Source organism: Camarhynchus parvulus, chromosome 18, assembly GCF_901933205.1.
Source record: "Camarhynchus parvulus chromosome 18, STF_HiC, whole genome shotgun sequence".
In the NCBI taxonomy this organism is placed as follows: Eukaryota; Metazoa; Chordata; class Aves; order Passeriformes; family Thraupidae; genus Camarhynchus; species Camarhynchus parvulus.
The window spans coordinates 8,180,314-8,207,312 of NC_044588.1; the positions used below are offsets into that span (position 1 = coordinate 8,180,314).

A 26,999-nucleotide genomic window follows, 5' to 3' on the forward strand; every position below is an offset into this window, starting at 1 on the left:
AGCCCGTGGGCAGCAGGATGTCCCTGTCAGCACCGAGAGGAAAACTCGGTGCAAAGAGTTCCCAGCTGTCCTCCCTGCCCCGCGGGATGGACTCAGGGCATCCCTGCACCCTCCGTGACAGCTTCTGGGTACCCCCGCACCTCCAGGCACAGCCTCCGGGGCATCGCTGCATCCGTGTACCTCTGAACAGCCTCCCGGCCACTCAGGGCATCCCTGCTCGCTCCGTGACAGCTTCTGGGCATCCCCGCACCTCCAGCATAGCCTCCGGGGCATCCCTGCATCCGTCTGCCTCCGGAACAGCCTCCCGGCCACCCACGCATCCCCCGGAGCATCCCCGCATCCCCCGGCAAGGCTTCCCGGGGGTTCCTGCATCCCCCGGAGCATCCCCGCATCCCCCGGCAAGGCTTCCCGGGGGGTTCCCGCATCCCCCGGAGCATCCCCGCACCCTCCGGCACAGCCTCCCGGACACCCCCGCTACCCCCCCAAAGGGCTCGGCAGCGGCTCCCCAGCGGGTCCGCCCGCTCCGGGGTTGGCTTCGCCCCCCGCCCCCGCCGCGCCATTGGCCCCGCCGCCGGCAGCGCTCCGCCCCGCTCCCGGTGATGCCTCGGCCGAAGTTTTCCGCGGCGGGCTCCGCACGTGGGAGCCCCGCGTCGAGCCCCGCTCCCGCATCCCCGCCGAGCCCTCCGGAGCCAGCCCCGCTGTCCCCGCGGGGGATGCCGCCCTGAAGGCGCCGGGGATGCTGCGGCAGCGCGCAGCCCCCCGGCCCCGCGGAGCGCAGCGCGGAGGGGCCGCGCCGGGGGGCGGCCGCGGAGCAGGAGCATGGCCCGGGCTCCCCGCAGCCCTCTCGGGGTAGCATGGCCGTGAGCGCGGCGGCCGCCCCCGCCGCCGAGCCGCTGCCCCGCAGCATCTTCAAGAAGTTCCTGGTGATGCTCTGCTCGCTCCTCATGTCCCTCTACGTCTTCTACTGCCTGGCGGACCGCTGCCAGACGCTGCCCGGACCCATCATCGCCGCCGGCGCCGCATCGGAAGAGGACGAGGGCGGCGGCGGGGAGTTCCTGGGCGGCTCGGCCGAGCTGCCCCCCTGGCGAGCGGCGGCGGCGCGGCGCAAGCGGCTCCTGCAGCGGCTGAAGCAGCGGCGGCGGCGGCAGGAGGCGGCACCGGGCGCGGAGGAGCCGGCCGGGGGCGGCGGGAGCCGGGCCGGGGGCTCGGGCGGCGGGGCGGGCGCGGCCGGCACCCTGGCCCTGCTGCTGGGCGAGGGCAGCAAGCGGCTGCCGCAGGCCATCATCATCGGGGTGAAGAAGGGCGGGACGCGGGCGCTGCTGGAGTTCCTGCGGGTGCACCCCGACGTGCGCGCCGTGGGCGCCGAGCCGCACTTCTTCGACCGCAACTACGAGCGGGGACTCGCCTGGTACAGGTACGGCACGGGCGGCGGGACGGGGACGGGGATAGGGACGGGAACGGGAACGGGGATGGGGATGCAGCCGTGGCCGAGCCGCCAGTGCCCCCCGCTGGCCGCCGCTCCTCGCTCCCGAAGCACCGCCGAGCCTTTCTCAGCCCCGTGTTCGTTCCTCCGCTCAGCGAGCACTCTTCCCCGCAGCCTCTCGCTCCACCCGTTCCTCCGTCCCTGCTCCCAAATCCTCCAGCCCTCCTCTCCCGGCTGTCCCCATTCCTGAGTGCCCCAGGACCCTGCTGTCCCCGCATCCCTCTCCCGGCTGTCCCCATTCCTGAGTGCCCCAGGACCCTGCTGTCCCCGCATCCCTTTCCCCATTCCTGAGTGCCCCAGGACCCTCCTGTCCCCCGGTGCTCCCGGGGGCTTCCCCCGGAGGCTCTCCCTTCTCCAAAGGGAGAAGCGCCGGGCTGGGGACTGCGCGGGGATGCTGAGGCACAGCTAAACCCTGCCATGAAAAGCACGGCCCCTCAATATCTTTATATTCCCCCAACTCTTTGCCAAACCTGTGGCTGACCGCTGAGTCTCAGCCGAGCCCCGGCTGCCTCCCCATCGCCTCCCGCAGCTCCCAGCCCAGCGCTGCAGAAGCCACTTTTCCTGTAGTCAGTGTGGACTACTTTTCCTGTAGTCAATGTGCACAAAACCGCCTTATTTCCCACTGTAAATATTTCAGTATCCCAGTAGCGACTAACCAAAAATGTCACTTTCAGGAGCACACCCCGCATGCTCACCTTGCCTTTGAAATACCAGCAAAGGGTTGATCGGGTGGTTCTTTCAATGAATTAGTGTTTTGTTAAACAAGCCAGCAAATGTTAAAGCCAAGAGGGTTCTCGCTGAAGTTGTTCAGGTTTTTTGTTGTTGTATGTTTTAAAGTTAGCAGAGGAGCGTTTTTCCGGCAGCTTGGTTAGGGTGAGAGTGAAACTGCTGTCTCCAGAAGCGTGTCCTGTGTTTGTGGCTTTCTTGAATGAACAAGCAAACAGGAGAGGATTTACCCCTGGAGTTTGTTTTACTTTCACATAAAGCCCGGCTATTAGCAGAGAGAAGAGGATTTTGGCTCAGCTTGTGGTGACAGCATTGAAATGTGGAGTAGGGTGGTACTGGCAGTCCGAGTGTTTGTGTAAAAGTCTTAACACGTGGAAGGGATCTTCCTTGTGTATCTGCCAGTGTCACAAACACTCTGGGTTCCTGCAGCCTGCAAAGTGTGACTTCTCTTGAGAAGAAAAATTTCCTTTTGTGTGGGCTGAAGCTGTCTACAAAATTATATTTTTAGTCTGTGCTTATCCGATTTCCACATGCTGACCCTGTAGCAGAAAGGAAACGTTAAAAATGAATCTGAAAAACCTCAAGAACTCTAATCAAGTCTTGACTTTGAAAAATAAACACATGGCTGTGGGGTGGCATCTACTGAAATTTATGGTGGATATGCAGAAAAGCTCATTTATCAAAGATGCTCTGGAAGCTTTGAGGAGCAGATGGCAGTGGGACAGACCTGCTTCTGGAGCAGTCCCTGAGTGAGGAGTGCAGACCTAGACAGAGGAGGAGCCACAGGCATTTAGGGCATAGTGCAGCCCTCGGTGTTGGGGATATAATTTTCCAGAGGTTTGGTCTTGATCTTGCAGCTCTTTTTCAGTGGCTGTGCTGCCCTGTGCGCTGTTTGTGTAATCATTATGTTTTAGCAGTTGGCACAGGAGCTCTCCCATTAATTGCTGCAGTTTGTTTGTTCTGGTATTTGATGTGCTGAGTTGAGTTTCATCTTTTTTTTTTTTTTTTTCCTTTCTTTTTTTTTTTTTTTTGTTGTTTTATTAGCCCTGTGGAGGCTGAGGTACAGTGAATTCTTTGTGTGGGATTATTCCTTTGAGACCTAATCTTGCTGGCTTTGCTTGTATGAGTAATCTTTGCTAACGCAGGATGGCAGAGCCGCGGTGCCAGCACGCTGGTCACCACTCACAAATACTCATTTACAAACCTACCTGTCTGTCTGCAGGCTTTGTTGTGATCTTTGATGAGGGTTCAGGGCTGGGGAAACGGCCAGATGTTTGCCAGAGGTCCCCATTCCTTATCTTTGCCATCAGAGGCTTAGGTTTCGTGTGTGCTGCTGTTTCCCAGCAGTCAGACTAAACAGGTTTAGGGTCATTACAAGGTATAAACACTTGGGGTTTGTTTTCAGTGCCCCGGGAAGCCAGCACAGGCAGCCGGTGCCCAGGGAACAAAAAGCTGGTGGCTGTTGCAGAGATTGAAAGGGCAGCCAGCCTGTGGAGGTGTCACAGGGACAGGGTGGCTGTGGGGTTTTGGCCATGAGGAGAGCCCTGATTTTCCCTGGAAATAAAAGAGCTGCTCCCCTAGCAGGGGGAATGGCTGAGCTGTGCCTGCAGCAGTGGGGGATGCTCCTGGAGCAGCCAGCCTGGTGAACCTGTGGGGTTTGGTGACATGCAGGTCACCTGCTGGGGTGCATGGAAACATCACCCAGGAAATAAAGGGAGTAAAGTGCAGCCCCTGGTGCCCTGGAGAAGCTGACTTTGTAAAATCCAGCTGTGGGGTTTCATTTGGTGAGTGTGACACCTCCGTGTGTGGGTTGAACATCAAGGGCAGTTGTGTGCCCAGAGGAGCTTTTTCTGGTTTGGGTTTGAGTCCCCTCGTGCACTGGGGACAAAAGGAGGGAGGGGGCAGCCCACAATGCTGGCATTGACTTCAGTGCTGAGCTGGCTGCTGCAGCCCTGAACAAGGCTATTGAGGCAGCAGGGTTCAATAGCAGGTGAGCACGGGCTTTAATAGAGTTCAACTGCCAGCCCCCACCCCAAAACGGCTGCACAGCCTGGGGAAAACTCCCAGGAACAGGGGCTGAGCCAGGCATGTAAAAAAAACCCCTGGATTAAAAGGAAATAGCTGTGTTTGTGGCTGATACTGCAAATGTGGCTTTTTCCCTCTGATCTTTTGTTAGTCTGCACTGATTGAGCTGCCTGTTGGAATGCCATTATACTGTCACTCAGCCCAGGAACATTTATTTCATATGTTTTAATCTCCCTGCCTCTGTAGCACCAATGCCACTTTCACTAGAGTGAAGCCAAGTTAATGTCATTAGATTACATCTGATGCAGGGGAAGATGAAAGATAATTCAAAGCTACTCCGTCAGGTTGGGAGTTGAAATATCTCTCCTCCTCAGTGCTTCCAGAGCTGGGGAGTTCTGACTCCTAATTAATGTCCTCTTGGGATTTATTTCCAGGTTTGTTTTGGTTTTTTTTTTTGTTTTTTTTTTTGCTTCTTTGTAATCTAGGTAATGACATTTCTGAGTCAAAGGGAACAGAGAACACCTCAGATGCTGGAGGGGTCTAAGATAGAGGAAAAGGGGGATTTTTGGGTAGGGAGATGCTCCCAGCAGGAACAGAGAACACCTCAGATGCTGAAGGTGTCTGAGATGGAGGAAAAGGGGGATTTTGGGGAGGGGAGATGCTCCCAGCAGCTGTGAGCAGCTGCATCCCACCTCGAGCTGTGTCCCATCCTCTGTGCCTCAGACCAGGGTGAAATCAGAGCCTGATGGGGATGGAGGAGTCAGGCTGCTCCTGGGGCAGAGTTTTCAGGTCTTGGTTATCCAGCAGAGCATTCTGTGAGTGAATAAGTGTGGGAGGGAGGGGAGGAGTGTGTGGATGATGTTGGAGGGGACATCAGGGCAGTAAATACAATTTTTGGAAGGTGGAGCAGGACTGGGTGGCCTTCAGGAGGAAAGCCCTTGTTGCAAACCCCCCTGTGTGAGGGAGATGCTGCAGCAGGAGTTGCCTTGAAGTGATCATCTCCCCACCTTCCTTCTGCAAGAAGCACCAGCTCTTTGCCTGTGTTCAGGGTGTGCCCAGCACAGAGCATTGCCTGTTTTATTGGACATTAAACCAGTTTGGTTTTCCACTCCCTGCTGCAGGTAGGAAGGGCTGGTTTAGCAGTACCTCCTCCTTGTCCTGGGAACATCTCATGTCATCTCATCTCCCAAACACATTTGACTCACTAATAGCATCAAGCACAGCCTGAAGCAGTTTCCCTGGAAATTGCAGCCTTGGACAGCCACATGCTGAAGAGGATCAAGGTCCTTGTTTATTTATTAGCTGTGTAATCAAACACCTCCTGAACCGAGCTGGCAGGGCCAGGTACTGTATGAAAAGGAAACAAAAGGTGGTTGTGGCCCCAAAGTGCAGCTAATTCACTGTAAACAGCAGATGGAGATGGGCTGAGCCTGTGCTGGCTGGGCAGCCTGGGTCACCTGGGCAAGGAGTCCCTGCAGGTGAGGATGAGGAGGGTCTGGGGGTGGCTGAAGGGACCTTTCTGTGCTGGGGAAAGGAGCTGGAAATGCTGGGGAAATCAGGGCTGGTAAGACACTAACTGGTTCTGGTGCTCATGTGCTTTGCCACTGCTTGGCCTTGGACACTCTGAGGGTTTTCAGCAGAGATCTGAAGCAGTTTGGAAGTTTGGGGAGATGGGGTGGTGTGCCTTGGTTTGCCCAGGGGTAAAGGGGGAGTCACTGCAGGGATGGAAGCAGCAGGGCTGTGGTGGGACACCTCTCTGCAGCACAGACACGAGGAGTCACAGGGGTTCTGATGGGTTAAACACCACCCAGAGCTGCTGGTGGGTGTCGGGATCTTTAGCTTGTCTGAGTGAACTCAGGAGAAGTTCGAAAGTCTCTTTTCCCAGCCCGGTGCTTGAAGGATGAGTTGGAGTTCTTAATTTCTCAGTCTCAAGGTTGTTTATTGCGTCTTATCTGTAAAAGATTTTCTCTTGTCTTGCTGAGGTCCGTCCAGCAGGACAGTCCAGGCACTCTGCCTGCCCCCAGGGCAGTGTTATGTCTTTACACTAAAAACTACCTGTACAATATTTACAATAACTTCCCAATACCCATCACCTATGTTAGACAGTGAGCTTCTGCTCTAAACCAATCCCAAAGTGCCACCATCACAGCAGAAGATGGAGGCCAAGAAGAAGAAGGAGAAAGGCTGGACATGCCCAGATCCCTCCATCTTGCCTCCTGAACCCCCATACCAAAAACCCCAAAATCTACTTTTTCACCCCGTGATAACTTCACTATTATTCTACCTAAGCTGTTGTGGCTTGCTGGTCTTCATCTAAGGTTGGTAATTTGCTCCATGGGTCACAATCAAACCCACAGGTGTTTTGGGCTCTGTGCCAGAGTCCCTGAGACCCCTGGCAGGGGTCTTGGCTGCTCAGGACAGCCAGAGGGATGCCCTGGGTCCTGACAGGTGGCATTTAACCCATCAGAAACCTTGGCACAGCTTTGGCTGTCCCCTTGCACCTGGATGCACCTCCAGGGATGGCCCTGCACAGACTCTCCTGCAGAGATCTCCCTGCAGAGAGCTGGGCTCTTTCCCCTCTTACTCCTTAAACAGACCCCAAAGGGTTATTCTTTTATGGGGTTTTTTTCAAGCATTTTGCATCTCTCCATATCCCTTCTGTTTTGTGTTAATGGAGGAGTTCCTATCTGGGGTTTGTGTCTGTTCCTGATGATGGAGTGAGCTCTTGAGTTGGCATATTAGGAGAAGTCAACCACATTGCTATCAGGAAGCACCAAAATAAATACTTCAGATTTTACTGGACTCTTCTTTCCAGATGCTGTGGTCTGAGCAGGGCAGTTTCAGAGGTCTGTAGCCCATCCTCCTCTTCAGTGCTGCTTCACACCCCAGTCCTGGAGAGAGCAGCACCTTCCCCACTCACCCTGTGGCTCTGCCTCTGCCCAAATGTTTGCAAATAAAGCTCCCCTGGCCCTGTCTGCTGGTGCTGAGCAATTGGGAAAACATGGCCTTGGCTGTCCAAGAAGCTGTCAGTAAAATTCTCAGAGCCAGCTCGCCTGGAGAGCAGCACAAAGCTGCAGCTGGCTGGGGTGAGAGCTCATTTATGGCAAAAATTGGGATAAACTTCAGAGAAGCAGCAGATTCACCTGCTCTAGCCACTCTGGTTGGATTTTGTGAGTGTCCAGCTGTGCTCCCAGCCTGTCCTGCTGCCTTGGGGGGGGGTTGAGGCTGGACCCCATCCCCACCAGGATGTCTTTACTACAGCCCAGCTTGGATTTCACCTTTTGAAGTTTAGAACAGGAGCAGTGGGTCTGGGGAGGGGGAAGGGAGCTGGTGCACTTCCAGAGAGTTCAGGGCAGACGAGCAGTGATCAGAAAACCTGAGAACAGCCCCCTGTGTGACACAGGCATTGAAACTCCTGGGCTGCTAATGATGCTTTTCCCCTGGGGGATTCTGAGGTAACCCAAACTGCTTTCACAGGGAAACTGTGGATGCTGGAGAGGGGCAGCAGGAGTGGGTGTTGTGGCCATAAATCTTTACAAATTCTCATTATGTGCAGGTATTGTGGGAGAAAAGTGAATTAGGTCAGCTCAATTTGTGTTGCTGGGGTTGGGTACTGGGGTCATCCCAGGGACTGTGACAGTGGCTGGGGTTTCTGCCTTTCTCCTGCATAACCCACTCCTGAGAAATTCACTTTTTCACGTTTTGGGGTTTCTGCCCTTCTCCTGCATAACCCACCTCCTGGGACATTCACATTTTCATGGTTTGGGGTTATACATGTTCAGCTCCCCACCCACCTGAGCCCTGTGAGCAGGATGGTGCTCACAGTGAGGGTATAAATAGAGCTGCTCGAGGAAGTGAATTATTCCTGGCATTTCTTCCATTGAATAATGGGATTCTGCAGCAGGAAATCTTTCAGCAGAAGGAATTGCTGGTTCCCTTCATGCATGGCAAGAGCATCCTTCTTGCTTCCTGGAAGTGAGGAGCCTCGTTCTGTGCTCTTTCTCCTGCAGCACCATCTGTTGCAGGATTTGAAGATCCCTGCTCAAACTCCCCCAGGCTGCTGGGTTTGTCTCTGGTGGGAGATAGAGGAGGAACTTCTCCCTGCTGCCCCAGGGGAGCTTTGGAAGCCTCCTGTGGTTGTTTTCCCCGTGGCTGAGCAGCTGTGCCCAAGTGTCACATAAGGAAATCCCCCTGGGGTGATTCCAGGCATCTGGGGGCCTTTCTGGCACCAAACTCCTGCAGCTTCAGTGGGATCCTGCTCTACCCCTTGTCTCCAGTTCCTGAGCACAGCTGCAAGCTGGGATGTTAACAGCTGGATCATTTCCATCCACAGCCACCCTCCTCACATCATCCCCTGGGGAGGGATGTTCAGGTTCAAGTGCAGCATCACCATGGGAAGCTGGCTATTTATTAGTTATTTATTTCTCTCTCCAGTGGAGTCATTTTTTGTTAAAAACTGCAAAAATCCAAGCTGATTTGTTCTGCCATTGCCTGTTGGAAGAGGGCTCCCTCCCATAAGCCAAGCTGTCTGGGGAAGCCTTTTATGGAAAATCACCAGATCAACAATTGTGCCTTCTGTGTTTTTCCATGTGTGGCTCTGTGTGTTCATATCTGCAGCTTTCAACTGTCAGTGTTGCATTTTGTCATTACCATTTCACTTCTGCCTTCATCATCTTGTCTGGTAAGATAGAGAGCATCTTTTGTAGTTATTTAAACACTTTTGCACAGTCTGAGCTGGACTGTTTGGGAAGCCTGATTACAGAGAGATATCCCAAGAACTTGGCTCTGTAGAGCAAGTGAGGAAACATCTGGATTTCCCACCCATGTCCTGACTCCTCCAGCTCAGAGTGAGTGAGTGAAAGGCTGGAGATGTGATGCCCAGGAGAGATGTTGTGCCAAGGAGGTGCCTTGTTGCATTTGCAGGGATGCCCTGATGAAGGAAGGAATTATGAATCTGACTCCATGTTCTTAGAAGGCTAATTTATTATTTTTATAATACTATATAATATTTAAAAATACTAAACTATATTATACTAAAAATACAAAAAAACCCATTACTAAATACTAAAAAAATTTTTAAAATACTAAAAAACCCCTTACTAAATACTAAAAAAATACTAAAAAAATAAAAAACCCTTACTAAATACTATTAAAAACTCATTACTCTTTCTAGAGTCTCAACACAACTGAACACTAATTAATTAATAAAACAACTCACACTAAAATTTAATAAAACAATCTCCAAACACATTCCACACATAAACACCACACAAAAAAACCAAATAAAATAATTTTTTTTTTCTGAAGCTTCTCAGCTTCCCAGAAAAAAAATCCTAAACAGAAATTTTTTTAAAAATATATAAGTACCACAGGTGTTCAGTGTGTGCTGAGCCTCCCTTGGCACCAGGCACATCCTCCAGGCTGCTGCTTGTGCTGAAGGTCAGGAGAAGTTCCCCTGACACCTCTCATGAGAGCTGAGGGTGCTAATCCTCATGTCTGGGCTAACTTCCATCCCTGGTAATCCTGGTCTGTGTCCCTAAAAATGAGCTCTGCTGTTTTCAGCTGGCTCCAGTTCCTTTGTTCCCTGCCCATGGACCTGCTGGCAGAGCCCCACCACAGGGCTTGGGGTGCTCTGCTTCTGATTGCTGAGAGATGGATGTTCTGAAAGCCAATTTGGGTTTTTCTGCCTGCAAAGCTGCGTGTCACAGCAAGGCACAAAGTGAATATTGCACAATTATCCCGTCCTCCTGCACTGCTGAACTCTGCCGTGTGAATATGAATATTTGCCCTTAAATGTTTGCCTGGTATTCAGCATTCTTGTACGTGTGTGGCAAAGGTGGTTACAGCCTTCATCACCTCGAAAGGAGGATAAAAACACAAAAGGGAAAATCTCAGTGCCTGCAGCAAGCAGAGCACAGGCAGTGACATGCAGAGCTGGGGTTTGGGGTTGACAGCTGGCACAGCCACCCCTGTGCAGGGCTTGGGGAGCCCTGGCTTGTCCTTGTTCATTCCAGGGAGATTTCATGGGGTGGTTTCTGAGGCACCCTGTCCTCCCCCTGTCCCGCCTCCCCCTCTCTTGTCTCCATCTGTCCTATCAGCAGTAGGTTGGAAAGAAGCAGAATTAGAGACTTCCTCAAACAGTGTGAGATTAAGCTGCGAAATTGGCTGCCACGAGAGGTTTTTAGCTAAAAGAGTCTGAAAAGCACCCTGGAAGTGCTTGGCAGAGAACAATGCACCAGGAGCTGCCAAGTGTGATGGACCAGAAGCAAAGTGCAGCTGAGGGAGCTGCCAAATCTTACCTGGGAGGCACCCAGGGCTCTGCTCCTGCTGCTGGCACAGGAAGGAGCTTGTGGCTCACAGGGTGACCCAGGGAGCTTCATCTTCCCATAGCTGGTACTGGAGGGCAATTGTGGCTGGTGCTGTTTTGTATTTGTGCTGCCCCCAGATGAGGAAGGGAGGAATGGTGAATCTGACTCCATGTTCTCAGAAGGCTAATTTATTATTTTATGATACTATAATATATTAAAGAATACTATACTAACTATACTAAAGAATACAGAAATTATCACTGGCTGGGGTCTCTGTACAAATCACCAACGGGATGGGACTGCTGGGAACGTGCCTTGAGCTGGTTTATTTTCCACCATCAGTCTCATTCCATGGCTATGACAATGGGAAGATGCCACCAGCTCACATCCCAGGCAGCAGACTAAGAACTCAATGCTACAACTCAGTTTATAAGTTTTTTGCCCAATCACACAAAGCAAAAGCACATTGACAGTAGCTCCATCCAAGCACTATAAGCACAGGTACCTTTGGTTAAACAATGCTTGCTTATTTCAAATACAATACCTGCTTGTAGCCTTAAAACACAACACACAGAGCTCCATTATTAAGCTTAGAACTCCCTAATATCTCACTAGATAAACTTTTCTGCAGCTTAGGGAGTTATTCTAGCCAAGTGTTAATACACAGACCATTGTTCTATCTGTCCTTACTTTTCTACTTCTTACATAATTTTTCTGCTGACCAATTTCATGGCCGCTGCTTAGCTCTGATCACAGTTCTGCTGTCTCTGAGGCCTGCCTTTTGCAGCTTTCCCAAACCCCTCTGATTTTATGGATTCCCACAATAAAGGATACTTACAGAAGGCTAAAAAGATAATAATGAAAACTGGTGACTCTTGCCAGAGCCCTGACACAGCTTGGCCCTGATTGGCCATTGAGTCAACACAACTCACAGCAGAATCCAATGAAACAATCAGCTGTGGGTAAACAATCTCCAAACACATTCCAAAAGATCAAAACACAGGAGAAGCAAATCAGATAATTATTGTTTTCCTTTTTCTCTGAGGCTTCTCAGCTTCCCAGGAGAAAAATCCTGGGCGAAGGGATTTTTCCAGAAAATGTGAATGCCACAGTGTTGTTTGGTTAAAAATCCAGCTGCTGTGCAGGGAGGAATTTTCCACCACTCTGCACCATGGTCTGGGTAATTTGGGTAGAAATGACCCTCAAACCCCTGCTCCCTGTCAGCTCTTGTGGTCATGAGTCCAATTCCTGTGCCCTGTGCAGACCTGCCAGGGTTTAAGGGCTGCCAGAGGTTTCTGAGCAAGCACAAAAAACCCCAAAACAATCCATGGGTGGGTGTGGATGGCTGAGAGTGAGTGTGTCCCGCAGAACACCAAATGTTTCTTGTCCAGCTGCTCAGTTGGACCCTCCTTAGGACCAGGGATGGGATTTGGTTGGGCAGCTGCAGAGATGGAGGTGCAGGGGCCAGCGTGGGCATTGCCATGGCTGGGACAGCATCTTCTGTGTCATGTCCAGAGCAGCTGAGGAGGCTTTGGCACACACTCAGCTGGCTGGTGGTGAGAAGAGCCTGATGAACTCACAAAGCTGAGCTCCCAAAGCAGCTGGGAGGGCTGGGACTGGCTTTCCTGCAGCCAGTGAACACCATGAGCTGTCCCTCCTGCCTTGCCCTCCCTGGCTTGTGTTTGCTCTGACCACAGGCAGACGCAGAACGTGCTCAGAGTCTTGCACAAGGAGTCACACTGAGCTGAAATCTTGTTTTTACATGCCCAGGGTGTGATCCCTGATCAGCACAGCACCCAGAGCTGCCTTTGTCACCAGCTGTGCCTGCTCCTGGCTCACCACAGAATCACAGAATAATGAGGTTGGAAGAAACCTCTAAGATTGTAGCCATGATGTTTTATGAAAAATCCCTTTGCTAGGATTTTTTCTCCTGAGAAGCTGAGAGGTCTCAGAGGAAAAGAAAAACAATAATTATCTGCTGCTGTGGAATGCAACAGGTGCATCTTTGATCAGCCCATGTTGGTTGTTTCTAATTAATGGCCAGTCACAGTCCAGCTGGCACGGACTCTGAGAGTCATGAGCTTTTGTTCTCATTCCACTTCTTTCCTTTCAAGCCTTCTGATGAAATCCTTTCTTCTATTCTTTTAGTATAGTTTTAGCATTATATATCTATCATAAAATAATAAAAATATTATCATTTTTATAAAATAGAATTATTATATTTATATAATTATAAATATAATATCTATAGTATTAAAATAATAATTATATTATTAATAATAGAAATGTTTTTATTATTTTATTATACTAAAGATTATTATAATTTTATAAAAATTAGTATATTATGGTATAATTATTAATATAATAATTATTATATTAATCTATTATATATATTAAATATTATATTATGTATAGGGATATATTTATCTATAAATACTTATTATATATTAATATATAAATATGTAGTATATATTATATGTTTATATATAAATATATAATATATATATATTTATATATATTTATAGAAAATATAAGTCAGCCTTCTGAAACATGGAGTCAAGATTCTCATCTCTTCCCATGTCAGGACTGCCTGCAAATTCCCACATAAGATCATCGAGTCCAACCCAGCCCTAACACCTCAACTAGACTCTAGCACCAAGTGCCATGTCCAGTATTTTTTTAAACACACCCAGAGATGGTGATTCCACCACCTCCCTGGGAAGAGCATTCCAGTATTTTATTATTCTTTGTGTGAAATTTTTTTCCTAATATCCGACTGATCCCATCCCTGACATAGCTTGAGACAGCAGTACCTCCCCTGGAGCACCTCCTAAGGAATTCAGCAGGAGAGTTGGAGGGGCCGGGGCAGGGAAGGGCTCCCAGGCTGACCCAGATGCAGAGCAGAGAATTACCACAGAGTTAATTGAGTTTGACCGTGCCCAGTGCCCCGGTGGGGTCAGCCCCAGCCCTGGAGCTGCTTTGTTTGCTGTGGGACAGCTTGAGCTCTGCCCTGCCTGCACGGGGGGTCGTGGCCCCCTGTCACATCCCAGGGACCTGCTGTCCCCACGGTGGGATGTGACAGGGGCAGTGAGCTGTGAGCTGTGCCTTTGGGAGGGATGCACTGTGGAGTTTACAGCTTCATCTGCTCCCAGCCCCCTGATTGCTGTTTGGCACAGTGACAGCATCCCGGGATTTCTGCTGCTCACAGTGACTCTGGGATGTGTCACAAAGTCTCTTTTTCCCAGCCTGGTGGTCAAAGAAGGAGTCAGAACTCTTCTATTCTCATTCTCAAGGTTTATTGTTTCATATCTATAAAGTTCTTTCTCTGGCCTGCCGAGGTCTGTTCAGCAGGTCAGACAGAGGCACTGTGCCTGCTCCCTGGGCAGTGTTATCTTTTTATACTCCATCCCATCCCCGTGCTGTCCTCAGGGACAGGGCACTTGTCCTACCTCCAGATGTAGGGGTGGAACCCTGAGATACCTCACTCCTGCCCTGACCAGCTTTTTCCAGCCCACGCTATCCCAGAGCTGTAAAACAGATTCCAGCAGGATCCTGGAGATGAGGAGAGGCACCTGGGCACTGTCCTGCTCTCCTCCCCTTCATCACCAGTGTTGGGCAGTGCCAGAGCTCCAGGCACATCCCTTGCTGGCAGCCACAAGGTACTCTGGAGGGAATGGAGTCAGGAGGGAGCTTTGGGCAGTGATCAACAGCTCAGGGCTGGGGGTCAGAGAGCTACAATGATTTCCTGGTGATGTTCCTGCTGCAGGGGATGCTACACCAACGTGGCAGGTACAGATCTGCCTGCACCCCCAGCTTTGGAGCAAAGTGAGGGCAGGGACAGTGGGGACACCCCTGAGCCCTGCTCTGCAGAAGGATTTTCAGGCACAAAGCTTTGGTCACCCTGACATTGCTGACTCAGCCGTGGGCCCTTCCCTCTGCAGAGCTTTCCAGGAATGCCCTCCTTAACATCTCCCACTAGGCAAATCACAGCCAGCACATGGTTAGGGAGAAATTGGATTTACCCTGTAATCTAATCAATGCTAAATAACAGTAATTCTAACTCTGAGCTCCGTGTTTAAAATGCTGTTGGTCTCTGGGGTTCGCTGGAGTTATTTAATCTAATGAAATCCCATTACTGGCTCATGAGGGTGCACCACAGGATGTCTTTCCTAGCAAGGAAGGGAATGGTTAAAGATTTGGGACAAATATTTAGGGACAAATATCCAGGGACAAATATGCAGTAGGGGAAAGGGGCTGAGTGCAGTAAGTTGAGGGTTTCACCTGGCAGGAGCTCAGAGCACTTTGGCTGCACCACTGCAGTGTTGGCTGTCATTGCTCAGGACATGGTGGTGCCCAGGTTCCTCCTGTCACCTCCCTGGGCAGGCTGTGCCACCTTTTCCCTTTTCCTGGTCCTAACAGGGGTTCTGTTCTTTAACCCATCTCAATACCCCACCCAGCATCACACTTGCTGTGCTTCCTGCAGTGGGTTGGTCTCAGCACTGGCTCTCCTGGCTGTGTTGGACTTTGATAGAATCAGAGAATCACCAATGCTTTCGTTTGGTGTGGGCCTTACAGACCAGTTCATTCCAAGCCCCTGCTGTAGGCAGGGTCACCTCCCCTAGCCCAGGTTTGTACAAGCCCCATCCAGCCTAACCTTGAACACTTCAGGGATTTAAGATGCTTTTCCCCAAACCTGCTGTACTTTCCCCATTTGCATCAAGCAGTTTTTCCTAATCTGCTTTCTAGAGGGAGATAAGAGCTCTCCCAGGTCACATTTCCCAGCTGGATTTGTGACAATTCCTGAGCCTTCAATCAATCCCATCCCAACAGAGTCAAGCTGAGCCTACTGCACCAGTTGCTTTCCTGCATGCTGAGCTCATTGTATTCCAATACCTTGGAATTCTCTCAGCAGAAGGCAGGGACTCTGCTGCTGACTGATTCCAGCCAGGCTGCATCCTGTGTGCTGGGGGAGCGTTCCTTCCCCTGGAGCACGTGCTCCAGTTTCCCTTTATTACTTCTTTAATAAGACTGATATTTACTCTGCATTGCTCATTTGCTGCCAGAATTGGAACCATTAGAGCAGCAAGTGACAATTACCTTTGGAGCAGTGTGGGGTAGGAGCCCAGAGTGGTGCTGCCCCAAAGGAGAGGGAGCAAACCTGAATTTGGGGTGTGAATTCCTGTCTCGCTCTATTCCTCACTTTCTAGGACAGCTGGGATGGCTGTCAGGGGTGCTGAGCATCCTCTAGAGGAAGGATTGCACCCAGAGGTGCTGGGAGAGGACACAGCTGGCTCAGTGGATGGGATGGGAATGAGGGGTTGTGGCTCTGTGCTGCCGAGTTATCTTGGGACATCCTCAGAGCTGCCCATCCCATAAGGCCCCTGTGTGGCCTCCGCTAGCCTCAGGAGCCCTGTTCCTCCGGAGAACAGAACGCCCGAGTGCCCGGCGTAGCTCGGCGTGGCCTCAGGGCTATTGCCAGCAAGCATAAGTGATTGTCAGCTCTTAGTGATATTCAGCTCAGGATTTCAGCTGCCTGCTTGGTGCAATTAGCCCAGGCCGAGAGGCACAGTGGACAGAGAGAGAGGGAAGAGGCGACGGAGGTTCCGCAGAGATGTTCTTTATTGATGCGAAGGTCCGGTCTGCACTCGTTCCAACAAGTGGGCTAAAATGTGCCCCTTTTATAGGTTTTAGGAGGATTGAGATTTGGACCAATGGCAAGGGGTTAAAGTCCTAACCTATAGGGTTACAGGGATATGCTCTAGGGTGGGGGTGAGGAAGTAAAATGCTGATTCAGTTCCTCCAGGGAGCCCTGGTTGTGTCCATAGGGACTGCTACACATCCCCAAGGAACAGCTTGTTTCCTCGAAAACCATCTCCGTGCTGGAAAAAAAAAACCCAAACAACATTAAAAAGGAGCATGTCTGGTAATTTAATCATGTTAAGTGCTCCTAAAATCACGTCTGCACTGCACAGCAGCGTGCCAGAGCTCTCTGGAGGAGCAGATGTGGCAGGGTTAGGTGCAGAGAGATGGGGCTGATGCCTCAGGGTTTGGCTTTTATATTTTTCACATTCTGTGCTGCTTCAGTATGTGGGTCTGAGCTTCACATTAGGGGATGGTGAGCTCTGTGCACAGAGCAGGGAGACAAAACAATTCCTGCTCCAGCTGGGCACCAAGGACAAATGATCCAAATCTCAGCCCAGGAGCACAAACACCGTGGGCTGGAGAGAGAAAAACAAGGATGGGACTGGATGGGCTAAAGCTGGAATGGGACAATGAACTCCAAGATGCAAATGGAGCAGAACTGATCAAAGTGAGAGACCCCGTGCCCGGTCGTGCATTTTGGGACCAATTTGGTTCATCTTGGGTGCAGCCCTGGTGTGGTATTCACATGGCCTCTGAACAGAGAGAAGCTGTGAGACAAGCAGAGAAGAGGGGAAACACAACTCTTATCTCGCTTGCTGTACTGTGTTTGTGCTAAAGTAGAATGCAATGTGGAGATTGTTTACCCAAAGTGAGGATGGTTTGTTCCCTTGGCCTGTCAGGGCCAGGTGTGTGTGTGTGTCAGACTGTCATGGGACAGTCAGGACAGAATCAGAGATGACTGCAGCTCCGAGCAGTTGTGAGCAAGAGTGAGTGCGTGGCAGATTCAGTTTAGATGAAATGTACATAGCATAGTATAATAAAGTGATTCTTCAGCCTTCTGATGATGGAGTCAGATGCATCACTCTCTCTATTCCCTTTGTCAGAGTCGCCTTTGATTTACAATAGCTCTGGCTGGGCTCTTGTGCTGCCCAAGGTGGATCCATTGAGGAGATCCTTTGAATAAATCCCTGCTTTATTCTGTAACTCTGTCCAGCCTCTGCTCCAGCTCAGCCTTCCCAAGGCATCAGGGCAAAGCATGGAGGAGGGAGGGCGAGACACTCCCCGTGCTTTGGCAGGCGCTGCAGGAGCAGCCCTGGTCCCCTGAGGGGTGGCTCTGTGTCCTCAGCACCTGGGGGAGGCTGGCAGGGTCCCCCGGCCCTGGGCTGGCGTGGGAGCAGTGGCAGAGCTGGCTGTGCTAACGAGGAGCTGCAGCCCCACCGAGCCTGTGCTCATTATGCACGTCCCTTTCACACCGCCTTCATTATTCCCCTGCTATCTAGTGTCATTAAGATATCAAGTTCATTTAGGTACATCCACATTGGCAGTTTAATTATGTCTGGGTACTACTCTGTATTTTATTCATGGACTATCTGGGGGCGGTTGTCAAACACAAGGCCAGGAGATAAAGGTTTGGTGGCTGCAGAATGCTAATGTCCTGCTGGCTCCCTTTTGACAAATACACATGCCAGTTATTGCCAAACTGATTATTTCATTCATTAACACCGCATACATCAGCTCCCTTCACCCAGTATTATTGTGTACATTCATCTCTTCATAAACAATTACCTGACAAAGTTGAGAGAGGCAAGGATTGGGGAGTGAATGCTGTGCTGGGGAGTTCCTGGTGTGGGTTAGGAACAAGGTGCTGGGGGTGTGCAGGACGCTCCCTTAGCGTGATGGCTTCATTAATCAAATTAGGGACAATGGCATGTCACATGTGTGCCCTGCTTCCCAGCAGCCTGGCTGTGCTGTGCTCCCTCTTGGGCTCCCTGAGCACTTTGTGGTGATGGGCTGGGTGAGGTGAAGCCCAGGGGACCCTGTGGGAAGGCTTGGAAAGCAGTCAGACCATGACCTGCATTTCTCATTATTATTATTTTTAGCAGTAGTATTATCATGATTATGATGAGGAATATTGGCATGAAAACAAACATTCTTTGTTTATTGTTTCTCTCTTTTTTCCAGCTTCCTCATAGTGCTTTTTCCAAAATTGGACCCATTAGAGCAGCAAGTGACAATTACCTTTAGAGCAGTGTGGGGTAGGAGCCCAGCATGGTGCTGCCCCAAAGGAGAGGGATCAAACCTGAATTTGGAGTGTGAATTCCTGCCTCACACTGGAGCAGCTTCCTAGGGACAGCTGGGATGTCTGAAGCTGGAATAGGACTAGGAGTGGTGGTAGGAATGATTAGGACATCACAAATATGTAACCAGCTGGGAACAAAGCCCCCACCATGACTTCTTTCTGCAGATTTTGACTGTAAAAGCTGGAGATGGAGAAAAAAGATATCAGGGAGATGAGAGCAGTGAAGAGTAACCAAAGTCATGAAATAAGTGATTGCTGCAGCTTTCCTAGAGATGGTGGTGAGACCCTGTCACAGGCATCTTTTATGAAAAATCCTTTCCTAAGGAGAAGCTGAGAGGCCTCAGGAACAAAATGTAAACATTGATTATCTGCTGCTGTGGAATGCAACAGGTGGATTTGTGATTGGTCTCAGGTGGTTGTTTCTAATTAATGGCCAATCACAGCCCAGCTGTCTCAGACAGAAAGTCCAAGCCACAAACCTTTGTTATCATTCTTTCTTTTTCTATTATTAGCTAGCTTTCTGATGAAATCCTTTCTTCTATTCTTTTAGTATAGTTTTAATATAACATATCTCACAAAATAATAAATCAGCCTTCTGAAACATGGAGTCAGATCCTCATCTCTTCCCTCATCCTTGGACCCCTGTGAACACCACCTCAAGACCCACCAGAGGGACCTGCCCAGAGGAGTCCATTCCCATCTCCAGCTCCTCATGCCCAGCACAACCCCCTGTGGAAGGGATCAGACCTGGAGCTGCTCCCAGCCATCCCCTGGAGCACACAGCCCCCGTGTTTTCTGTGAGGTGTCTTGTTTTATTTCTTGAGATGCTTTGTCCCCTCAGCTGTTCCTGCAGGCAGAGTCTCCCTGGTGTGGAGGAGGAGCAGCTGCAGGAGGCCACCAATAGAGCCAGGATCAATTCAGCTTCTCACTCAGGCAGACACGCTCCAGAAGTAATGCTGCAGGGGTCACACTGCTCCAGTGCACGATTTGCAAACTAAATAAAGGATCTGAGTGGGTTTTAAGTGCCTAACTCCCTTAGGCCCCTTTGGAAAAAGCCCCACTGGAGTAACTAAGAAGCTTTCAGTGTGCGTTTGCAGAAACATTAATCCCCCTTGCTATGTCAGCTCTCTTTGATCACTCTTCAAATCTTCATCTCCAGGGGTCCTGCCTGGGCTTTCCAGAGGGGCTTAAGGGCAGAAGGCCTGGGCTCCCAAGGCTCAGAATCCTTTTGCAAATCCCTCCTTGTTGGAATGGAGGGATCACACCATGCCAGGGGTCCCCGTGTCCCCTTCCCTGCAAGGTGGGACCCACCATGGGTGATGGGTGAGTGTTGGGGTGGGCCCTGGGGTTTTAAAGTCTCAAGAGTGTCAGCCTGGGCTGGGTCAGTTCTTCCTGTGCTTCCTCACTGTTCCCAGGGAGGTGTGATGGAAGAGGAAGGGGGTTTTGTCTTTGGATCCTGAGAAATGAATGGTGAAGGAGGGCTGGTCTTGCTAAGCAGGGCAGGGCTGGAAAAGGAGAGGCTGGAGTCATCTGCAGGAGCTGATGTGAAGCCTCCAGCCCATGTTCAGAGCTGGATGAGGAACAGCAGTGTCTATTGACCTGGATGCAAATGACTCAAGTTGACTTAAGAACGTGATGTCAATAATTGGGGTTTTTTTAGTCTATCCATGTTCTGGAGAACACTCCATCTTTCTTTCTTTCTTTCTTTTTCTTTCTTTCCTTTCTTTCTCTTTCTTTCTTGTTCTTCCTTTCTTCCTTTCCTTTCCTTTCCTTTCCTTTCCTTTCCTTTCCTTTCCTTTCCTTTCCTTTCCTTTCCTTTCCTTTCCTTTCCTTTCCTTTCCTTTCCTTTCCTTTCCTTTCCTTTCCTTTCCTTTCCTTTCCTTTCCTTTCCTTTCCTTTCCTTTCCTTTCCTTTCCTTTCCTTTCCTTTCCTTTCCTTTCCTTCCCTTCCCTTCCCTTCCCTTCCCTTCCCTTCCCTTCCCTTCCCTTCCCTTCCCTTCCCTTCCCTTCCCTTCCCTTCCCTTCCCTTCCCTTCCCTTCCCTTCCCTTCCCTTCCCTTCCCTTCCCTTCCCTTCCCTTCCCTTCCCTTCCCTTCCCTTCCCTTCCCTTTTTTTCTTTTTTCTTTTTTTTTTTTTTTTTTTTTTTTTTTTTCTCTTTTTTCTTTTTTCTTTTCCTTTTCCCTTTCGCATTATTGAGCTGTATTCACTCTGAACAGCCTCAGTGTCACCGCCCCATCCTGAGCCTCCCCATCCCCTCCCTGTGACACAGAGCTGAGCATGGTGCAGAGCTGAGCTGAGCTGGCTGCTGTGCCATTTACTCATGAAATCTGCATCTGCTGCAAACTAAAACTCCCTGAAATGTGTCAGATGGCTCTGGTAGTGGATCAGACAGTGATGCATTCCCTGGGAGAAGGTGGAATTGCTGAGCTCAGGGAAGAGCTCTTGCTGCAGGATCTTGTGAGGAATGGCTAAATTCCCTGCCTTGGCCCTTGCCTTGCCCAGAACTTGCAAATTAGGCCAGGAAGAATTTTTTTTCAGCTTTCTGGAGACTTTTGCCCCCTTTACACCTGACTGCTTTGTTCTGGGAATGAAAGTACAGAGCCCTTTCCCAGCCATTAAAGTTTCATTTAGCAAAAGGACAAAGAATTGGCACAGGAAGGATGAAGAACCACTGCAAGAGTAAACTTGTGTGACTCTATGTATTTTAGATCACAGCCTGAGGTCAGGCTCCCTTTTCTGTAATACAAATAAAGGGGTTTTTGGCCATGCAGCAGCAGGAGATGTGTAGTGACACATTAAAAAGTCACTTCTCAGTGTAATTTAAGGAACAACCTCTGTTCTCAGCAGTGAGGTCTTTGAGGTGTCTGGGTGTTTCATAAACCCCCAGCAGGCGCAGATACACACACAGATGTGCACACACCATCTCCAGCAGCCCAGGGCATGCCACAGGAATTTCCAGAATTTATCATAATCTCTGCTGAACTGTTGAGGACTCCACAACAAAATCCTGGCTGGCAGATCCTTTTACTTTTGTACATAAGGGAGAAAATCCATCTCCTTGCTCCCCAGACCTCAGCAGCCAGTTCATAATCTCCGGAGACACAAAGGTGTCCAGAGCTCCCCAGGTGTGTTTGTACAGTCCAGTGGTCCCAGCCTGCTGCATCCCCTCCCTATTTCCAGTATTATTTCCCTACCTCCAGCTTCAGCTGCCTTAATTTAGCCAGTTTAGTCCCTGCACCCATTTTCAGTCTCTGAGGTTTGGTGGCATTTCTTCAGAGGGAAGGAGAATGGAGGAACGCTGGGTTTGTTGGGTGGTTTTTGGGGTTTTGGTTTTTTTTTTTTTTTTTTTTGTTTGTTTGTTTTCACAAATCACCTCAACTTGTCCTTCCATTTTTCAGTCCACATTTTACTCCCCTTTATGTTGTCTGCAGCTTCTCAACCACCACCCCTGTCTCCAGCTCCATTTCCCACCCTTACTCCTCTCCATCTTTCTCTTTTTCCATAGGAGGAGCAGTGAGTGTGCAGGGCCTGCCCAGGCACCAAGGCAAAATGAGGCAGACATGGAAAAGGAGCAAATTGCATTATGTATTGCAGGCAATAATGCAGCTCCCTGGGGACAGGGATAATGTAGTGAGAGACAAAGGAACAAGAGTTTTTGCTGGCCTGAGCACTCAGTTGATTGTGACCTTTCTGGAATTATTCCTGACTTCTTCTGGGTGATTGTTTGTGTCACTCCTTTGACTTTTCACTTTTGTCTGGTTTGAATTGAGCCCCAGGGTATTGTATTTGTGGGGTGCCCCGTGGCAGGAAGGAATGATGAATCTGACTCCATGTTCTCAGAAGGCTAATTTATTATTTTATGATCTATATTATATTAAAGAATACTATACTGAACTATACCAAAGAATACAGAAAGGATACTTACAGAATGCTAAAAAGATAATAATGAAAACTCTTTCCAGAGTCCCCACACAATTTGGCATTGATTGGCCAAAGAGTGAAAAAACTCACATCAGAATCCAATGGAGCAATCACCTGTGGGTAAACAATCTCCAAACACATTCCAAAGCAGCAAAACACAGGAGAAGCAAATCAGATAATTATTGTTTTCCTTTTCTCTGAGAAAAACCCCGGGCAAAGGGATATTTTAGAGAATGTGAAAGCCTCACAATGGTTTTTGCTGGCCTGAGCACTCACTTGATTGTGGCCTTTCTGGAATTATTCCTGACTTCTTCTGGGTGATTGTTTGTGTCACTGCTTTGACTTTTCACTTTTGTCTGGCTTGAGTGGAGCCCCAGAGCTGATGAGGGATCAGGATGTGGGCAGAGGCATCCCCCAGCACCAGGGATGGGGGTTATTTCCAAACTGGCTGTGATTTTTGGGGTTTGTGTGTCTGGAGGACTTTTTCTGGAGAGCTGATGGTTTGGGTTCCCATTTTCTGGTGGGGGCAGATGTGTCATTGGCAGTGGGATGGAGCAGTGGAGATTCCCTGAGTTTTGGGTGCAGAAATCAGAATGAAACTGCTGGCATCAGCCATGCAGTGTGAGTGTCCCCAGGCCACAGCTGGGTTTGGGGCTCCTGCAGGTCACAGTGGGGCTGGTGATCCATGGGTTTGCAGGGCACTGAACTCTCCCTGTGATGGGGATGGGTTTCCTCAGCAGCCCAGGTGGTGAGAAGCTGGCCAAATCAAAGCTCCTCAGCTTTTGGAAAAATCCCATCTGGGATGTTTGTCTAGGGGCTCCCCAAGATCCCTCTGCAGAGACAGCCAAGGCTCTAAGATGTGCTTTGGACCTCTCTCCTCTCCTCTCCTCTCCTCTCCTCTCCTCTCCTCTCCTCTCCTCTCCTCTCCTCTCCTCTCCTCTCCTCTCCTCTCCTCTCCTCTCCTCTCCTCTCCTCTCCTCTCCTCTCCTCTCCTCTCCTCTCCTCTCCTCTCCTCTCCTCTCCTCTCCTCTCCTCGTCTCCTTTCTCATCTCTTTCTCTTCTCTCTCTCTTCTCTGTCTCCTTTCTCTTTCTCTCTTCTCTTTCTCACCTCTCCTTTTCCTCCTTTTCTCTCCCTCTCTCTCCTCTTTCTTTATCTCTTCTGCTTTTTCTGTCCTGTCTTTCCACCTTTCTGAGACATAAGCAAATTCCAGGGAGGCATCAGTTGTCTTTAACACCCAGAGGAAAAATCGAAGGGAAGGGTTCAATTACCCACATGAAAAATGAGTCTCCTAACAGAGCTCTATCCGTTTGCTAGTTGTGCTTGTTTTAAAACTGAATTATAGAGACTGCACATTTTTCCAGAGACAAATGCATTAATTTTTCTCCAAACAGACAAGGGAGAAGCAGAGGGAAAATAAGATAATAAGAGTTTCCACAGTGATTTATATGCCTTTGTGAAAAATAATGGGGGCAAGCAGCAGTGTGCTCCAGCAGCTGGGAGGAAGGGGCAGGGGGGTGGCAGGGACAACTGCAAGGAAAACTGCCAGAAGTCCAAGTCTGATTGTTGGTTTTAGATGATATAAGATCACTTTATGTCTCTGGCTGGCTTGAAAAATCTCTCTTCCTCTCTCTCTCTCTCTATATATATATACACATATAAAATATAGACCATATGATGCACTTAAAGCCAGCCCAGACTGTGGTGTTTATACAGGAAAGGATTGTGTTTCTGGCCGACCTCTCCCCAGCCCTCCTTCTTCTGACCAAGGATAAACTGGGACCTTTAGAAAACAAAGTGGTGGCTGCAATTTTTAACAGATTTGCTCTTTATATATTTATACAGGGCAGGCAAGCCTTTCCCCAGGGCAGTCTGCTTGTGCCTGTGGGCAGAAACCAGGGGGGTTGAGTTTATTTTTTTTTTATCTGTTCACTTGGGTTTGATTTATATGGTAAAAGAGATATTTTTATTATAGTGCACAGTAAATTGGGTTTCTTTATTGCTCATGAGAACTGTTTCCCAAAATTGGACTATTTATATAGTACACTGATTGCAAAGTATTTCTGATCTTGATGTCTGAGTGCAGGGAATAAAAAAATTATAGAAAATCAGATGTTTTTTAAGAAAACCTGCAACTTCTCTTGAAATAAAATAAAACTTTTTCTCAAGATGATGATGTAACTCTCAGCAGCTCCCAGGAAATCATCTTGGTTTGGTGACTAAAGACTTTTGGTGGGAATTGGAGGCTCTGGGAGGTTTTGAAGCAGTTTTGTGGTTTGTCCTTTGGCGTAATCCACAGGAAACACATCCGTGGGGCCAAAGGCCACCAGGGCTGTGGTACCTCCACTGATGTTTCTCTGCAATTACAGGAATGATTCAATGAACGAATTGCCACTTGGTTTCCCAGCAGAAAATCCTGCAGCGTTCAGATGGACGTGAGAGTGGAGGGAAGTGATGCTTTATAGCAAATCTTAAATCTGTTCCAGGGCAGATGGTTAATTGTGGAGTTCAATTTATTTGCCTAATGCAAATCATGTCCCATTTGCCCATGGCGCCAGGAGAACCAGATTCCTGTTTGGTTTTGCGAAAAGCTGCATTTTCAGGGAATATTCTGCAGCTCCCATTTATGGCCCCAGAGGAGGATGACTTGCACACAGGACAAGCAGTGGTTCCCTTGGAAAGGTGCTGGTATGAGAAATAACCCAGATTCCTGTTTGGTTTCGCTCAAAGTTGATGTTTCAGGGAATATTCTGCGGCTTCCACATGATCCTCCTGTTGGTTGCCCCAGAGGAGAATGACTTGCACACAGGACAAGCAGTGGTTCCCATGGAAAGGTGCTGGAATGAGAAACTGAGAAATAAGAACCCAGATTCCCGTTTGTTTTTGCGAAAAGCTGAATTTTCAGGGAATATTCTGCAGCTCCCACATGATCCTCCCATTTATGGCCTAGGGGAGGATGACTTGCACACAGGACAAGCAGCATGGAAAGATGCTGGGATGAGAAATTGAGAAATAAGAACCCAGATTCCTGCTTGTTTTTGTGAAAAGCTGAATTTTCAGGGAATATTCTGCAGCTCCCATGTGAAGCTCCCATTTGTGGCCCCAGAGGAGGATGACTTGCACACAGGACAAGCAGTGGTTCCCTTGGAAAGATGCTGGGATGGAAATAAGCTGCCAACACCCTGTTGGTTTGCAAAATTGAGCATCTCATGCTCATGGCTCCAGACCTGAAAGGTGCTTTGGCCTCCTCTTTTCCCATTCCCAATGTCTGTGGGACTGGATTCCTGCCCTGGGCCAGGAGGGTGTTTCTCAGGGAACTTCCCAACTTCCCAAAAGGGCCTAGAATTGAAGCCTGTAGAGATTTTTTTCATAGATTCATGGCTTTTCAAAGGAGAAATTTGCATATTAATAAGAAGCTGTTCAGACTGATTGGCTTAATGTGTTTGGTGTAAGTATAATTAAATGTCAAGGGAAATATATCATGAAGTAATGGAGCTGGAGTTAATTTATCAAAAAAAAAAAAAGATCCCTAAAGAGGGAGACACTTCCAATAACAAACAGTTCTTTAACCTTCCTCCTTAAGATGATTTGCTTAGTCAGGGCTGAAATGTGTGGTCTTGGATGAGAGAAACATGAGGTTGGTTTGGGGATGGAGGTTTTTCCACACTCTCCCATTTACAGAGCCTTTTTTCAGATCCTTACTGCATTGGTGCATAACTCTAAACTCCATGTAAAGTGTCAGCTTCTGCCTTCACATTTTGGTCAGACAAAACAATTCCTCTGGGCCTGAGATCCAAAGACACCCTACAGCCTCAGGCCCCAAAAAGTACAAACAAAAGTGAATTTGGAGGGGAGAGCAGACTGAGGGAATAGGACTTCATTACCTGAAGCTGTAATTGGACAATTAACCACTGATATGTCAATGGACCAAACTTAAAATTGTCTGAAAAACTCGTGACCATCATCCATCCTGGGTGTAGCCCCTTTGGGAGGCTTTTGAGTGCCCAAGGTATGTCTATTGAAGGCCTTTAATAAATATATAATAAATTGATGGCCTTTAAGCAGAGGGTTCCCCAGGTCCAGGTGGGGAAGGTGCAGTCCTGCTCCCTCCAAGCCCAGCAGCAGCTCCTGTGAGGGTTTCTGGGTGGATGTACCCCTGTAAGACTTCAGGGGTGCCCTTAGGGAGGGAGAATGAGATTGAGATTTATTTATATCAGGTGCTGGGCCATTTGTACCCATTCTTTCCTCATCCCTCAGTCTTTGCTCTTTGAACTTTTCAGAGCACGTGCCATCTCCTGTTCTGTTCACATCCTAGCTGGGCACAAACCCCAGCCCACACAGCACAGCTTTAAAACAAACAAAAATCGCAATGCAGGTGCCAGAACTGGATGGTTTAAGATCTTAATTGAGGAAGGTGAGGTGCAGGCTGAAGGCTGTGCTGATCCCTTCAAGGCTGTGGCTCCTGGCATCCTTCTGTGGGATGCAAAGAGGCCGGGAGCTCCCTGTCCATGGTGCAGTGGACAAACAGGCAAGGACTTCCAGCAAAACTCTGCTTTAGGTGGGTGCTGGGTTCATGGATTTGTGTCCAGCCACGTCCT

At 49.3% G+C, this 26,999-nt stretch overlaps 1 protein-coding gene across 1 annotated transcript in view; it reads left to right on the top strand.

The window, feature by feature from the left end:
* Nucleotides 1-832: 832 nt before the first annotated feature.
* The window catches only part of LOC115911235 (heparan sulfate glucosamine 3-O-sulfotransferase 3A1-like), a 34,077-nt gene continuing 7,910 nt past the window's right edge, over nt 833-26,999 (top strand). The window contains exon 1 of the mRNA XM_030962064.1: nt 833-1,414. Within this exon, the coding sequence (XP_030817924.1) occupies nt 855-1,414 (560 nt within the window). The 5' untranslated portion in view covers nt 833-854. The remainder of the gene's footprint in view (nt 1,415-26,999) is intronic.